Raw genomic sequence first — 16,349 nt, forward strand, 5'->3', positions numbered from 1 at the left:
GCCGCATCGATCAACTTCAATGAACCGGGACTAAAAAGGGAGCTGTTGGACGGGGTTGTTGCTCCAGAAGTCCAGATTTATCAACAAACCCCAGGTTCCCTTCCCCCCGAGATCCTCAACATACCTAGCCCGTGAGCACTACATTCACCATGGAGTCCGAACTAGCAGAAATCAAGACGCAGCTTGCTACTTTGCAGAAGCAGGTCTCTCGCGTCTCTGGTGAGTCTCAACATCCCAGACCTTTACTATGTACGACGATACATACCTCCGGCTCTTGATGTTTACGGTTGCGGTCAACAGATGAGGCCGAGGTCCGGAAGACCCACTTCAAGTATGGCTACTACCTCGACAAGTGCATGTACAACGAGGTAAGGCGTTCCGTTCGAGCAATGGGCACTGTATCATTGCCCCAGTACTGCGTTCGTTCTGACCAGAGCTCCCACAGGTCGTGGACATGTTCGCGGACCATCCCGACACCTACGTTGAGTTCCTCGGGTCTCGTTACCGCGGCAAGGCGGGCGTCAAGCGCCTTTACCAGGGGAGGTTCCAGAACGTGTTCGTCAAGGGCCGCAATGGCCCCGTGGAGGGCTTCTTGCTGGACCACATGATGATGCAGGATGTTGTCGACGTCGACGAGACGGGCACCCACGCCTGGTGCCGCATGCGGACCCTGATGCAGGCGGGCACGCACCAGTCGATCCAGGAGGAGCACCCGCGCGGGCACGCGCAGTGGTGGGAGGGCGGCCTGTACGAGAACGAGTACATCAAGGAGAACGGCGTGTGGAAGCTGTTCCGCTACCGCTACTTCCCCTTCTGGCACGCCGAGTTCGAGCGCGGATGGTCGCACACCAAGAAGAACTACATCCCGTGGCCCACGACGACTTTCCCCGAGGACCCTCTTGGGCCCGACGAGCTGATCGAGCAGAAGATGCTCTGGCCCGACACGAGGGTCGTGCCCTTCCACTACCCCCATCCCGTCACGGGCAAGGCCTCCAATGCCGACGATCTGAGGGCGCCAAGGTACGGACAGGCTGCTGACACCAGCAATCCGCCTCTGACTCTGGCTCTGCCGGAGGGGCAGAAGAGGACAGCACAGGAAGGCGACGTGAAAGCCAAGAAGGTCCTGCCCGAGCTCGCTGATAGCATTGCCTCGGCCTGAGTTTGTTGTTCGTCGGCCCCGGTTCGCGGTTGTGTATGTGGGGTAGAATCAGGCTAGAGTAGCTAGGTAGTTAGGTTGTGTACCTCTAGTCGATTATCTCCATGGTCTCGCCCTCTTTGGCCACGTGTATCAACTGCGAATATCCATTCATTTGCCTGCATCTGCAGCCCTACCCCGATCGTTCCGGTGAGGGCGAAAGTTTTGCAACCGGTACGCGTGTTTCCAGTCTCGAATGGCCATCTGCCGGGCTAGCCAACCCCTCGATGTGAACCCCGCAAGGCTTCCTCCACAGCAAATTGGGGAAGAGGGGCAAACTCGGTAGATCATGGACCATCCCCCGCATGCAATTGTGCAACCTATCCCAACAGACGAGTTACAAATTGTTGTTCCATGTCCATGACACGAGGGAGGCGCATGCCGAGACTCCTCTCGGACCCGGACCGCTCCTGCAGAGCCTCTGGGGCATTGGGGTACCTATTTGTTCCGTGCCTGTCTAGACACACAAATATAGTCTAGAGGTCGGCCTAAAGCATCCGAGAGATATACATACCACCTGAGAGATATATATACCATCCCATGCGAGTGTGTGTGAAATCAGTCGGTCCAGAACTCCAAGGCCCCTGGTTATTATCCATTGTTGTCTACAACAGAACAGGGACGTGAACCATGGCGCACATCTTCGATCTTGCCAAGGAGATATCGCCATACTCCGATGGCCGTCTCACAGGGGATCGAGTCAAGTTCCCGGAGACGGATGTATTCCGTTCCATGAATCAGCCGTCCCGGTTTGAGGGCGACGTCTTCGACATTGAGTTCACGGGGACAATCCCAAAGGACATCAATGGCACCTTCTTCCGCGTCCAGCCGGACCAGCGGTTCCCGCCCATGTTCGAGGACGACATCCACTTCAACGGCGACGGGAGCGTGACGGCGATCCGGATCCAGAACGGCCATGCCGACTTCAAGCAGCGCTACGTCCACACGGAGCGGTACAAGCTCGAGACGGCGGCGCGCAAGAGCCTGTTCGGCCGGTACCGCAACCCCTACACCGACAACGAGTCCGTCAAGGGCGTCATCCGGACCGCCTCCAACACCAACATCACCTTCTGGCGCGGCATGCTGCTCGCCAGCAAGGAGGACGGCCCGCCCTACGCCATGGACCCCGTCACACTCGAGACCATCGGCCGCTACGACTTTGAGGGCCAGATCCTGGCGCCCACCTTCACGGCCCACCCCAAGTTCGACCCGGACACGGGCGAGATGCTCTGCTTCGCGTACGAGGCTGGCGGCGATGGCAACGACTGCTCCGTCGACGTCGCCGTGTGGACCCTCAATGCCGACGGCATCAAGACGGAGGAGGCCTGGTATAAGGCCCCGTTCGCGGGCATGATCCACGACTGCGGCGTCTCGAAGAACTACATGGTCCTGCCCCTGACGCCGATCAAGACGAACCTGGACAGGGTGAAGAAGGGCGGCAACAAGTTTGCCTGGGATCCGAAGGAGGACCAGTGGTACGGCTTGGTCCCTCGCAGGGGCGGCAAGCCCGACGATATCATCTGGTTCCGGGCCGATAACGGTAGGTCCCTCTTCCTCACCTTGCCTTATGACACCCTCCTATCGTATCATCTGGTTGGATTGTGGGATTGTTAAGCAAGTGATGGCTGCTAATGGCAACAGGATTCCACGGCCACGTGGCGGGCTGCTACGAGAACGAGGACGGGCACGTGGTCGTCGACCTCACGGTCGCGGACGGCAACGTGTTCTTTTGGTTCCCGCCGGACGGCGAGGAGGCGGGCCAGTTCGCCAAGCGCAACAAGCTCAGCAGCCCGACGTGCCGCTGGGTGCTAGACCCGAAAGCCAAGACGGGCACGCGCATCACGCCGTCGCTCGTGTGGCCGACCAACGGCGAGTTCTCGCGCATCGACGACCGCTTCGTCACCAAGAAGTACAAGCACTTCTGGCAGGCAAAGGTCGACCCCACGCGGCCGTACGACTTTGCAAAGTGCGGTCCCCCCGCGGGCGGGCTGTTCAACTGCATCGGCCACTACACGTGGGACCCGGACAACGAGAAGGCCACGGGCACTGAGGACGTCTACTACCACGGGCCGACGACGACGTTCCAGGAGCCGTCGTTCATCCCGCGCCCGGGCGGCGGCGAGGGCGAGGGTTACCTCATCGCGCTGATGAACCAGCTCGACGTGCTCCGCAACGACATCGTCATCCTCGACGCCCAAAACCTCGCCGCCGGCCCGTTGGCCGTCCTGCACCTCCCGCTCAAACTGAAGCTGGGCCTGCACGGGAACTTTGTCGACCACGCTGATATCGAGGCGTGGCAGCGCCGCAGGTCGCCTGCCGGCGGGGACCTCGGGCCTGTGAAGCCTGCCGTGGAGCCGTTGCCGTGGCAGAAGGGCATCCGTGTTGGGGAGGCGGCCGGTCAGAATGGTCAGAGTCAGAATGGTAATGGTGTGTCTGGCTGATGATGGGTCGCGTTAGATGGGAGATACTGTCGGGTTAGTCTGTGTATTTCAGGAAGCACGCTTGTTTTGCATGTCATATTGTCTGCTAGCCACTTCCAATTTGCAATATATGGCTTCATTAGTTGTGGTTGTAGGGTTATGGTTATCGTCCCGAGGTGTCAAGACTGTATGCATTCTTGCTTCATGACCCCAGATTTCTCGATGGTGGGTCATGGTTGTCAACGAGGGACTTGAGACTGAAAGACGTTGGCGTAGGGGTGATCACGTGGGTCAACCTGGATGTTCTGTAGCTCCCCGGTATAGGTGGTCCAAGCTCCCTCGCGATTTTTCTAGGCACGCGTCGAAACTGAAGCAGAACTGACACCAAAGAACAACTTGAAATCCATGTTCCTACCTTGCAACCCGCGTTAAAACTGCGGCGAAACAATTGCAATCAGCGCCCGCAAATATGCCTTAGAAATCCTACTTGCTTTCTCTATCTTCAATAATCGCCCGGCAACTCTCCGACTCGGCCCAGCATGTCGGCCTTGCCCTCGCCGCGAGTCCGCCGAACGGCGCAGAACACCCAGTACACGTATGCGCGCACACATGCCCTGCCCAGCACTTGCAAGAGACTCTTTTTCTGACCGTGTGCAGCTACAACCTCAACCGCCGGATACACGACGTGAAGACCTACCCGATCCAGACCCCACAAGGTGCGACTGTCCTGATCTATGGCCACGAGAATGGCCTCTCGCTGGTCTGGCGTGGCGGGAAGCCGCTCAAAACCCCCAAGCAAAGCGCCAGCAAGGGAAAACAGAATGGAGCGAGCGCAGGCGACGCGGTCATGATCTTGGATTCCGACGACGAGACGCCACGGAAGCCATCTAAATCCCCTGCGTTTCAAGACAAGGCCGAATTCGAAGATGCCCCGGCCGATGATCCGTCCTCCGTCCCAGAAACCATCCAAACACTGGATCTGGTCCTAGGAACTGCTGCTCTACATATTGCCGTGCTCCCGCTCGCCCCATCTACCGCCGAAGACGCCGCTTGGAATGCCTCGGACATACTCAAGGAGAGGATGGTGTTTGCTGTCGCCTGCGCCACGAACGACGTCTATCTGATCACCTTGCCCCTGACCCCACCGTCGCATCAAAGCAAGGCGAGACCTGAGCTGCGCAACGATCTCCTTGCTGGCGCTGCTGGTAGGGGCTTGTGGGGTGAGACGTTGACCTTGCTGGGAGGGCAAAGCAAGCATAGCGATGGGCTTGCTGTCACTCTCGTCCACCAGAAGCAGGCAGCCGCAGAGCGAAGCAGATCTGTGGACCGGACCGGCCCGCTGCCTCCTCCGTCGGCTCGGGTTGTCGTTGCGGCCCACTCCCGCGAAGCATGCGGCATCCTGCGGTTATGGGATGTGAACGTCGAATCCAGACCAGCGACGAGTCGAATCGAACCTTTCCAGACCGAGTATCTGCCCGCACCTCTCAGCGGCATCTCTTTCAACCCGTCGCATTCCACGCAGCTTCTAGCTGTCGCTTCTCCACATGCCGCGCGCATCTACGATTACTCCCTCCCGTCCATTCCCGAAGATATGTCAGAAGGCCCATTCCCAACACAGGGCTCTTGGCTGCTGTCTCTCTACCCGCCATTCTCCCAAGGCTCGACGATGTCGACATCCCGCAAGCCCATCCTTGCTGCATCCTGGATTGCTCATGGACGTGCCGTCCTATGCCTCCTTGCGGATGGCCAATGGGGCATTTGGGATATAGATGGCGCCACGCCATCGCTAAGCGGTGGCGGCGGGGCTACAAGCCTCTTTGGAAAGCACTCAGCTGGCCTCCGCGGTGCCGGCCTGACGAGTTTCAGCGCCAGTGGCTATTTGGAGGGTACAAGCTCGCTACGCAACCAGGGCGCACAGAAACCGGCGCCCGCGCCAAGATCCAGCGGAGACTTTGTGCCAATGACACCACATACCAGGCGCGATACCCTCGCTGCATCTATCGCCGGGGGTGCAGAGAGGCTAGCTGCTGTAAGAGGAGGTATCGAAGTGGTGTACTCTCAGCCGCTGAGAGCCACCAGTACCGGTTCTCCTGCAGATGAGAGTGCTGTGCTCTGGATGGGAGGTGTTGACCCTATCGTTGCAGTTATCCCTGGTGTGTCCAGATTCTGGGACGCACAACTTCGACGCGGCGTTGGTGGAGGGGTCAATCTCTTCAGCGGCGCCCAGCCAACCCGAATGATCCGGCTCACCGACCTCGCCGCCGGTCTTCTCGGTGAGCGATGCACTGGCGTAGGAGCTGTTCCAAGATTGGGCAGACAACAACCCAACAGCAGCCCGTCCCCCGACGATAGATCCCCTCATGGCGAAACTACCAACTCGGTGCAGGGCCTTCCCATCGATGTCCTCGTCAAGGGCGAGAGCCGCCTTGTCGTGGTTCTCGAGAGCGACGACGGCACTCCCATCTCGAACCGCCTTCTCAGCACGCGCAAAAAGCAACGCCCCAGCGGCCGCTCCGCCAGTGCCATCATTGCCTATCCCCGTCCGGAGAAGCCAAGCAGCATCGCCTTCAACTTGAGCGTCTCGCGGGCCGGGAATCGCCGGGCCTCGCGCCAGCGTCTTCCCGTGGCGGGCCTGTTCGACCAGGAGCAGATGGACGTGTTGCCGTCCACGGAGGTGGAGCTGGACGATGGTGGTGGTGGCGCCGCCGCGGGCCACGGCCTGCTGATCCCCGGCCTCTCCCGCGACACCGGCCTTGCCTTTGGACAGTCGCTCAACGTGGCGGCCGACGCGAGCGACAACGAGGAGGAGGCCGAGGAGCGGAATGTCGAGGCGGAGATCTTGGACATTATGGAGATTGATCGCGAGCTGGAGGAGATGGAGAGCGAGCGGCAGAGTGGGAGGAAACACGTTTTCTTTGAGGAGGGATAGAATCCGACGTCGACGGAGGGGACAAATGGGCCGATGTGGGAGATTACTCGACGGCGCTGAAAGCATGTGCCTGGTATCGATGCCCTGAGGAAACGCGCCTCGTTTGATATCTAGCTCTGGATTGTTGGCTGGAAACATTCGAAGCCGTCAGCCGGGGCCGGAGGTATCGCGAGAGACAGCATCATCTCCCTCGCCCTAGTGGGTTGGGTGAGGAGAGCTGTGAAGGCGAGATTTGTACGATATCCAAGAGCATGGCAGGCGCATCCAGGGCCAATAATGAAAAAAAAAAAGAATTTTCCCAGCCGGGGGCCAGGGTTCCAAACCCCCTGGCTCGTCGTGGAGTGAGTGTTGTTGCCTTGATGATACCCAAGCAAGATAGCAGAAATGCAATCGTCCGCACGGCCAGGTGGAGCACAAGGCGAGACCAATCCTTGATCCAGCTCTGTATTCCGAGCGGTATATCAACACAGCTTTCCCCAAAGACGGCACCGGGCGGTCCTAGACTGCCTCTGCGCGTGCTTGCTGGGGGGCTGCACCGGCGCCACCCCGGAGGGAGGGAGGGGGTCACTTTTCCTTGGGCAGGCGGAGTTCTCAAGCGAATTGACCATTTGCTCTCCCGTTTCTTCTCTCGTGTCCTGAGACCTGTCGGTCTGGGGATGCGCTACTGGGATGGGGGGTGGTGCGCGTCGGTACATTTCGTCTGGAAGGGGACTGTTTGGGGACTTGACTCTTTCTCTCTGAATGTTTACGCTGTTGTGATGTCTAGTTTCTTGTCCCGGATAGATCCATGTAGCCCGTGGGAGATGTCCATGAGGCCCAGTTGCCATACGAGTCGATCATGTTCTCACTTTCCGTACCGATGACACGAATGAGTCTCTAATATACACCCTGTACATCCATATAGCTGCAATGACCAAAGCTGCTATTTCCCATCCTTCTATCCAAGAATGCCGCACCAAAAGAAAGGGGCAGCATATCATCAACGCAAACATATATATGTAGCCTCTGGCTTTCCCACTTTTGAAAAGACGTCAACTAGGTAACATCTCACCCTTCTCATCCAGCTCCAGCACAACCCTACCAACCAGCCGCTCAGTCACGCGCGCACACCACGGATCAACATACCCCGTCCACAACACAGCCGCCCCGTAATTCAACGGTATCCAGAAAAGCAGACTCCAAGCCAAGGCAGCGGACCCAGGAAACCTCAGCCGCGGCCCGGGCACCATCTCGCCCCTGTCGTCGCGCACCGAGCCGGGCACGTCGACGCCGTACACCATCCACACCAGTACGGTCCGCATCAGCGGCCCGTGCAGCAGGTACACGGCGAAGGAGTGCCTGCCGAGCCACAGCAGCGGCGGCGCGGAGAGGAAGTCGCGCAGGCGCGGGGCGAGGTGCAGGCCCAGCGTTATCAGCGAGAGGCCGATGCCGGTGGCGAAGCGGGGGATGTCCGGGTTGGAGGGGAGGATGCGGGTTAGGAGGCGTTGCTGGAGGCGCGACCAGGGGGTCCAGTCTGGGTGAGATTCGGGGTAGGAGGCGAGGGTTAGGCCGAGGAGGAGGAGGGTGCCGGAGAGGAGGCGCGAGAGGCGGCGGTGGTTGGTTAGGAAGGCGGTTGAGGCGTCGTTGGATTGGAGGTCGGAGAGGAGGACGCCCCAGAAGAATTGCATGCCGAATGTGGCTTTGTAGTAGAGTTAGTGGTTTCTTTTCTCTCCGTGGAGGGAAGTGTAGGGTTGACTCACAGTCTCCGGCCATCCAGAAGTAGAAGTACATGCCCAAACTCGCGAGCATTCGGTATTTCTGCTGGACGAAGGCGGTCCCGACCATGAAGATGTAGACCCAGAAGCTACCCTTGAGCAGCGACAGCAGGTTCCAGTGGTTCCCATCATATCTGTTCCTCCCCCTCGTCCACGTCTCGACGATGCCAGCCACAAGGCTCTTGACCGACCCCCACAGCGTGGGCGGCAGGTCGGGGGGGCTAGTGGCTCCGGCCCAGAAGCTATCGCAGCTCTTGGCGACGCGGAACGCGCCGAGCTGGGCGAGCAGCCAGATGAGCAGGGTGACGAGCGCGGTGGGCAAGACGAGCCTCGGCATGCGGCGCAGCGCCGACCGGCCGATGGACAGGAGGGCCGCCTCCTGGCTGCCCTGCCGGCACTGCCGGATGGGCTTGATCGCGCACACGTACCCCGTCACGAAGGAGAAGATGCTGACGCCGATGCGGCCCTGCACGAGGACGCGCACGTACGGCCACTGTAGCACGCGCGGAGGGGCGCCCTCGCGGGACGTTGGTTGGAAGAGAGCTACGTCGAAGGCGCGCGCGATGTGCGTCACGACTACGAGCGTGGATGCTAGTCCGCGGAGACCCTAGCCGTGGGGGTTGGACACGAGAGAGGGAACGTCAGAGTGAATGCGTGAGGATAAGGACGGCAGGCAGTCCGGGGGGGATGGGTAAGGAAAGGGATGTCCTGGGTGGGTTTTTTAAGGGACGGATGGGTTAGGTAAAACTCACATCCACCCACTTCACATTTCCCTCTTTACCTATAACCATGGCAGTATGTAGATGTGCCAGAGCTAGCTTGACGGCTTTCTCATTCCATGCCCCTACAAACTGAAAGAACGACAGGATGGAAATAACTTCCAAGGACAAGAACAAGAACGTGCTCTGCTCGGAAACGGGGGGATTCAGAGCCGGTAATCGAGGAGAAGAACAAAGTTAATTCTAGCAAACCAGACCGCAGGACAGCGAAGGAGCGACTGACTGGATATAGAGAACGACGGGGTAGGACAGGTATGGGATACAGGAGGTTACTTAAACGAAAGCCATGATCGATCCAGGTGGGAGCAGGGAGAGGGAAAGCGGATACGAAGCAAGAAATCGGAAGAGGGGCGGAAAGAGAGAAGAAAAGGGGAATTTCTCGAGAGTATCATCTTGATGAATTCAACCATCAGCGAATCCCGACGAGAGGATGATCAGCCCGTCGGCGCCACGGCGGGCAACGGCGTCCGCCACAGAGCGAGGTTGGATATACAGAAACTCGGCCCGGGACAAACAGACAACCAGAGGTATGTCCAGGACGCCACACCGCGATGATTTGGGTGGTTCCTATCCGGGCATGAGAGCTTTGGATGAGGCTCCCCATCAGAACTTCGGAAGTCATGCCTCGCCCAACAGCCAGGGACCATGTTCGCCCCGAAGCTAATCAAGATGATGCCGAAACCCGGCTTACGCTCGCTGCAGAAACGCTGCGACTGGGTGGATAACACGGATGCAAGGATGGCAGCTTGGAGTGGAAAGCGTCGGGTGTCACAGAAACGAGGACAGCGTTCTCAGCTGGGTTATTTTCCGAACTGCTAGAGTCACCCCTGCGTGACACCATCACTGCTTACTCGGTGTGTGCGGTATCTCCATTTCAGTTCAGCACGGTCACCAGTTGCGGCAGCTGAAATCCCTGAGCATTGCCCGAGCACTCAAATTGTAATCGCGGCAGACATCTTCTGCAGCGTTTCGAAATCCACCCGGACGTACACGGCCCTGGTCTTGTCAGCCTTCGACTTTCTCCCGGGGCAGTCGCCACCAATCACCCTCATGGCATCCTTGGCCTGGCTGTCTCCCACGTCTCCTCGCCGCTGATACGGCTCTGCGACGTCGGCCCGCCCGACTAGCTCGTAGTACTCCCCGGACGCATCTTCCGAGGTAGGGGGTTTACGGCGCACGATGATTGCCGCGTCGCAGTTCCAGAAGCGGATGATAAGGTCCCCCTGGCGCGCTTCTGGTGGGGCGATTCCTAGACAGAGGTCGGTTCCGAGGAAGCGGACGGGGTCGCTGTGCGGTGGTGGCGTGCCCGGGGGGCCGGGCAATGTCGGTGACGGCGGTGACGGTGGCTCCTCCTGCAGAATTGACCAAGCTACAGCCTCGGCGCTGTTGATGCCGCAGATGCGAGAGACATCTGTGTCCGTGTAGTCGATTACCTTGGCCGAGTATTGCTCCTCCATCTGGCGTAGCTTCTCAAGGTCTGCTATGGCCTCATAGTGCATGTCCCAACTCCCGATCCAGAGTTGCTGTTCACGATAAGAACCTACAAAGTCGCTGTATGACGGTCCCAAGTGGACGACCGTCCCAGCGACATAACCCTTGGCCTTGAGCATCACCCTATTCGGGTCATTGCTATCACCACCTCCCCGAAGCTCGTCCTCCACTCTGCCATCGAACGCCTTCTGCACGACTCCTGCAAAACGCACGAGGCGCACGCGACGCTCGTCCTCCATCTCTTCGACCCCCTTGCCAAAGTCAAGCTTGGGCTTCGCTCGATAATACATGTATGAGACCACGTCGCGCCAGATATTGTAGAAAGTCCGCTTGTAGTCGATCTCCAAGAGGGCCCTCCCCCTCTTCTCCGTCGCCGGGCTAGGCAACAGACCCCGAGATCCCTGCTGGGCGCCCTGCCCCGCCAGCGCGAAGGTATCGACATCGTTGGAGAGACCGACAAGCCCAAAGACCCGGTCACGGGTATCGGCACAGCCGCTATCCAAGAACCGCTCCACCAGCGCCTCGAGCCGCATGGCGTCGGTAAAGCGGTCCTGCCGCGCCGCCAGCAGGCGCTGCATGTCGGTCTGCCCCACCGGGATGACGCGGCCCGACACGCGGTCCGCCCGCGCCAGCATCTGGCGCACCGCCGCCTCAGGCCAGACCTCTCCGCCGAGAACGAAGGCCAGGTTGCGCGGCAGGCACACCTCCTGCACGACCCACAGGCGCCCCCAGTAGCGGTTCGCCTGCAGCTGCCGCGGCACCACGGCGCCCGAGGAGGAGACGGCGCACCAGACCGGGTGCGTCCGCTCCGCGTCCGGGGCGACGAGGGGGTGCGCGAATTTGAACAGGTCGTCTTCTGCTGAGCCGCCGCCCGCAAACCTCGCTGCGATCTTCCGCGCCAGCCCTGCCTCCCACACCGCCGTCAACTTGCTGCGCAGTCGGCGTCTCCCCTCGGCCAACGTCTCTAGAACGAAGTCGGTCGTCATGTCCGGCATGCCTAGCCAGCCGATGACGGCGGCGGCGCGCGTGAAGATGAAGCCCATGAGGGCGACCTGGGCGTTGCGCTCGGGGATGCTGCGCTGGTCGATGCACACGGCGTCCAGCCACAGCGGCAGCGGGTGCGTTGGCGAGCGCAGGAACCGTAGGGCTAGCGCGGCGTTGTGGAGAAGCGGGAGCTGCTGGCCGCTGGGGCCGAGGACGAGTTGTGGTGCGGCCGGCGGCGGCGGCGGCGGCGGCGGGGCTGTTGCTGCCCCGGATGGGTCTGGTGGTGGTGGTGCCGCCGGAGTAGCGTCCAACGCTGCGGAGATCTTGGCATGATCATCGTCCGGGTTGGCCCATGTGTATGATAGGGCGATGTACTTTGGTTTTTTGGAGAAGGGGACCGATTCCAAGGTGGCTTCCAACGGATCCCAAAAATCGCCCGGCGAGAGGGTCAGGATGCGGAGGCCGTCGCTGGACGGCAGAGGTGGGTGGGAGAAGGTCATGTCTCTTAGCTTGGGGGAATTGCCTCGTCTTTATACTCTTTAGGTAGGATAACCACCGTACCGTCCACCTCTGTCCCTTCGTGTTTATATTATTTTTTCTTGGCAGCCCCTCGGTTTTTGAGGCTGAAATGAACAGGGACCAACAAGTAAGTAGCCGCTTACGTCTGGTTCGGGCTGATTCTGGCCGAATATCAAAAAGTCCACGACAACCCAGTCATGCAGACATCGGTTCATGCTGCCATCGGTTCATGCAGACATCGGTTGTTGACCGAAAGCCAGAGACAAACTCAGGAATTCATTACTTCATTCATAGTTCCATTTGCCTCCAACCAAGCAATGCAATCGGGTAACAGGATATTGTACAACCGGGAACACCATTGACAGTCTCGGAGAGAAAACCCACCCACATAAGCTCTCGGTCGGCTTAGAACTTTTGTTTCGCCTCCTCAGCGGCACCTTTGGCCTTTCCTGCGACCTCGTGGGCCTTGCCCTTTGCCTCGCCAGCCACCTCGTGGGCCTTGCCCTGTGCCTCTCGCCTGAGCTCCTCGGCCTTCCCCGTGGCCTTGCCGTGGGTGACTTCCCCGCCGGCCTCCTTGATCTTGTGTGCGACCGTTGCTGGAAGTGAGGTTAGCATGGCGAGCACAGTGTGAGGATTGGCGGGGTTGTAGAGGGGAGCTGCAGCTTACAGCCAATGTTGATGCCGTCGACGAGCTTGTCGCTGACAACGCGGTCCACCGACTTCAGCTTGTCCTTCACCGTATCCGGTACCACTTTTTGTCGCTGGGCACTGATGGAAAATGCAGCTCGTGGTGCTGTGGTTGCCACAGTGCGTGGCAACTGAAGCGATGCTAGCCGGCGCACGGTGACTTCTGTGAGGAACGACATGATGGTAGATTCTGTCTTGTTGGGTTCTTCGGTTCGAGATTTTGTTAAAAAAATGCTTTTGGTACTCGCTGATGATGCTTCTTGGGAGAATTGAGGTCAAAAGGAAAGAATCAGACAGTTCGGCCTGCCGAACTTCTGTATTAATACCTCCCACGAGTTGATGATCTTTGAATGATGTCATCACGAAGCCTCACAAGTAAGACAGTGCATCTGCACCAATGACGTCCATCAATCGCAATGAGACCAAGGAAATCACCACTAAACCGAGTATTTGTGGTCCCGAGGTCACGTCCAGGTCAAGGGTAGCACATACAAGATACAAGTGCCTCCACAATGAATCACTCACTCGGCGCAACTCTTGGTTCGGTGGGTGATCGTGTCCAGATGCAACCGAGGTTTGCAGACAAGCAGACTCCCGACCCAAAAGGGATCTAAGCTACCTACCTACGTGGGTAGGTTATCCAGTAGCAAGGTGCCATCACCTCCCCTTGAACACAGGCTTCCTCTTCTCGCCAAACGCCTTCAGCGCCTCGTTCCTGTCCTCGGTACTGACAACCCTCTCGTACATCTTATTCTCCACCTCCTCCCTCGGATCCGCCACCGCCCTCAGCGCCGCCCTCACCGCGACAGGCCCGCCCTCGCAGATCTCCCCGGCCATGCGCACCGCCTCGCTCAGCGCCGCGCGCCTCGCCAGCGCCAGCACCTCGGCGTCGCGCTCCGGGGCCTCCATGCCCTCCCACGCCTTGGCCTGCTCCTCCGTCTCGGGCGCCACCTCGACGAGCCGGTCCGCGATGCCCAGGAAGTAGGCCTCGGGCGCCGACACGCGCCTGCCCGTGGCGATCAGGTCGCGCGCCCGCGACGCGCCGATCAGCGCGGGCAGCCGGTACGTGCCCCCGGCCCCCGGGATGATGCCCAGCCGCGTCTCCGGCAGCCCCACCACGGCGTTGGAGCTGAGGACCCGGAAGTGCGTCGCCAGCGCGAGCTCGAGGCCGCCGCCGAGGGCCACCGACGAGATGGCGGAGATGGTCGGGATCGGGAGGGCCGAGAGGTGAGTCAGCGTGGTGCGGAGGTTGAGGAGGAAGGCGGAGGTCCTTTTTTTGTGTGCCATTAGTTTCCCTTGCTCTCGTAGAAATTTTGGAGGAAAGGGGGTGATCGGGGGGGCGTTTGAACATACTCCTCCTGGCTAAAGCCCTTCCGCTCCTTGAGGTCGGCGCCCGAGCAGAACGACGTGTCCACGGCCGAGGCCAGGACCAGCGCCCTTGTGGGCCCCTTCTTGTCCTCTCCGGCAGCCCCGCCAAACCGCTTGTTCCACGAGGGCTGCGCGATCTCGTCGCCCGTCGCGGCGTCGTACTGCGCGTGCACGGCGTCGATCTCGTCCCGCAACGACGACAGCAGCGCCCGCGAGATGGCGTTGCGCGCCGCCGGCCGGTTGAGCTCCAAGATCCGGATGTGGCCCGAATTGGGCGCCGGGAGGTCCGTCACCCGGACCAACGGCCCCGGATTGCTGTTCTTGTCGGTCGAGTACGAGGCCCGCTGGCGTGTGCTTCTGACGATCAGGCATGCCAGCTGCGGGCCTTTCGTCGCCGACGCGGGCCGCAGTCGAAGGGCGAGAGGCCCGGAAGAGCTGAAGATAGCTGGAGCTCGTGGAGGCATTGTTGCTAGGTCTGATTACTGGTTACAATTAAGTATCCAAGCATCCCGTCAGAAGTTAAAGGGAAGACAGCAGAAAGTTTGGTAGGTTTGCACATTATGACGTCCTCGGCTCGTCACCGGTTACCAGCGGGTACAACTATCCCGATTCCCAATTTTCATCAGTAATTGCATAGCATCTTGACCTTTCCTCATGCAGATAACGCATGTCAGGCCATCGCCAGACCAGACATACCATCATCGAAATGGTACTGGATGTGTTCAGTGGTTATGGATCTTTTGCCTTTTTTGACCCCTTCGGGATTCTCCGATTCCCAGACAGGTTATCTTACGGGTTTGCATAAGTATCGAACCGAATATTCGGGATATTCCCGCCACAGCCTCCAAGGTGGAGCCTCAACCGATCGAAAAACACCTCGCAATCTCCATCCGTCAAGCCCGGGGAACGATCACTATAAATAATTCTGTGTGTTAAGAAGAATTGATGGGAATGTGAACCAAACTAGCTAAACATGCCCGCTAACATGCCGACATCCAATGCTACGCGTCAAATATCTCTTGCATGGCAGGCCATGGAAGTCAGCTGGGACTGGCAAAGATATTCGTAAAAAGGATTAACACGTAGTTGGAGTCTTTGTCCAAGAGAAGTGCGTGCTCTCCACATGATAAGAGGCCTCCTCTAGGCTCTGGCTGCCCTCCAGTTCCAGAACATCCGATCCATGACTGTTGTTGCTTGGGGGTACATGGTTGAAGTACAAGAGAAGGTAATTATTGCTTTTCGTCCCTCCAGAGGACCCGCAAAGGAATGGCCAGAGCAGTCTCCTTGAGTGGGGCAAGTATGCACAGTAAACAACCGACACAGGCTACATAATACACGTCCGATCGGGCGTCGAGAAAAGCAAACCTCACCTTCGGGTTCCTTCCTACCTCGCCTCGCATCGAAAGCGATCCAAATTCGACCGAGGTACCTATTTGACATGCAGCATCATGCAGTAGGTGTAGCGTAGTGTAGTGCGGTATCCCCTCTGCCCGTTTTCAGGCTGCAAACGAGACCCCTATTTCCCCTCCCGTTGCTACCTACTTGAATGGGAGCACTGTCTTTGCGTAACTCTGTGCTTCGTAAATAATATATTCCATGCAGGTAGTATGGATGCTGTTGGTCCGCCTCGGGATACCGACATCCCAGTTTGGCGGCGTCGTGCCGCTGCTTCGTGGCGTCGTTTACTGTGTTCCCAGGTTCCTGTTTCATATGCGGGAACACCGGGAAGCGGTCCCAACCCACATTTAGTGTATTTAGCGCGTGTACGCATACCTTCGATTGCTCGTATTCACTCTGCCCTCACTTGGCTCTGGAATAATTTTCCATGTCAAAATAAGACTCTTGCTGCCGGTACCCTCTTGTCGTTTGTTTCTGCCTGTTGGTGACTATCAGGGCTCATGGATGAATCAATTCGAGACATGAGCGAAAAGGCGAGGTTGCCGAGGACTTCCTCAACCTCCCTCTGGGATGCACCGGGTAAGGTTAGGTAGGTACCTAGACTTTTGTGCCTGAGGGGGGTTGGTACCTTGAGGGGTCCTCACTTAGCACTGGAATTTGACGAAGCCTGGTGGAATTTGGTAGTAAGCACTCTGTAGATGCTGCGAACCCCCTAACAGCCTCTAACGCCGACCTGGTTGCTCGCGTTTGAAGAGTAACCTGCAAGCCCAATTTCGGTTGGTTTCCCCCCTGCCCGTAGTACCTGACGATCGTCACTGTCCGCCC

At 58.9% G+C, this 16,349-nt stretch overlaps 5 protein-coding genes across 5 annotated transcripts; 2 read left to right on the plus strand and 3 right to left on the minus strand.

Moving 5' to 3' along the window:
- Positions 1–149: 149 nt before the first annotated feature.
- QBC33DRAFT_578243 (putative carotenoid oxygenase protein) lies at positions 150–4,047 on the plus strand (the record flags this gene model as incomplete). Its single annotated transcript, XM_060431049.1, has 6 exons — positions 150–219; positions 301–368; positions 446–1,105; positions 1,853–2,735; positions 2,837–3,607; positions 3,992–4,047. 6 exons carry the CDS (start codon positions 150–152, stop codon positions 4,045–4,047), a joined length of 2,508 nt encoding a protein of 835 aa, XP_060283690.1.
- Positions 4,048–4,154: 107 nt separating this feature from the next.
- Positions 4,155–6,544, plus strand: QBC33DRAFT_451468 (uncharacterized protein; the record flags this gene model as incomplete). Its single annotated transcript, XM_060424606.1, has 2 exons — positions 4,155–4,210; positions 4,273–6,544. The coding sequence occupies 2 exons, from the start codon at positions 4,155–4,157 to the stop codon at positions 6,542–6,544; spliced, it is 2,328 nt and encodes a 775-aa protein (XP_060283691.1).
- Positions 6,545–7,473: 929 nt separating this feature from the next.
- QBC33DRAFT_69868 (acyltransferase family-domain-containing protein) lies at positions 7,474–9,281 on the minus strand. Its single transcript, XM_060432999.1, has 3 exons — positions 9,051–9,281; positions 8,284–8,905; positions 7,474–8,222 (listed from the first exon to the last, which is right to left on the minus strand). Exons 1-3 carry the CDS (start codon positions 9,087–9,089, stop codon positions 7,576–7,578), a joined length of 1,308 nt encoding a protein of 435 aa, XP_060283692.1. The 5' UTR covers positions 9,090–9,281; the 3' UTR covers positions 7,474–7,575.
- A 539-nt stretch (positions 9,282–9,820) lies between these two features.
- On the minus strand, positions 9,821–12,480 carry QBC33DRAFT_69588 (putative heterokaryon incompatibility protein). Its single transcript, XM_060432998.1, has one exon. It carries the CDS (start codon positions 12,050–12,052, stop codon positions 10,010–10,012), a length of 2,043 nt encoding a protein of 680 aa, XP_060283693.1. The 5' UTR covers positions 12,053–12,480; the 3' UTR covers positions 9,821–10,009.
- QBC33DRAFT_586852 (ClpP/crotonase-like domain-containing protein) lies at positions 12,161–14,590 on the minus strand (the record flags this gene model as incomplete). The annotated part of the gene is made up of 5 exons (XM_060431494.1): positions 12,161–12,667; positions 12,739–12,839; positions 13,420–14,028; positions 14,112–14,480; positions 14,526–14,590. 5 exons carry the CDS (start codon positions 14,588–14,590, stop codon positions 12,477–12,479), a joined length of 1,335 nt encoding a protein of 444 aa, XP_060283694.1. The 3' UTR covers positions 12,161–12,476.
- Positions 14,591–16,349: the final 1,759 nt, after the last annotated feature.

This window comes from Phialemonium atrogriseum (genome assembly GCF_030411735.1).
Source record: "Phialemonium atrogriseum strain 8032-3 unplaced genomic scaffold QBC33scaffold_12, whole genome shotgun sequence".
NCBI classification, from domain to species: Eukaryota; Fungi; Ascomycota; class Sordariomycetes; order Cephalothecales; family Cephalothecaceae; genus Phialemonium; species Phialemonium atrogriseum.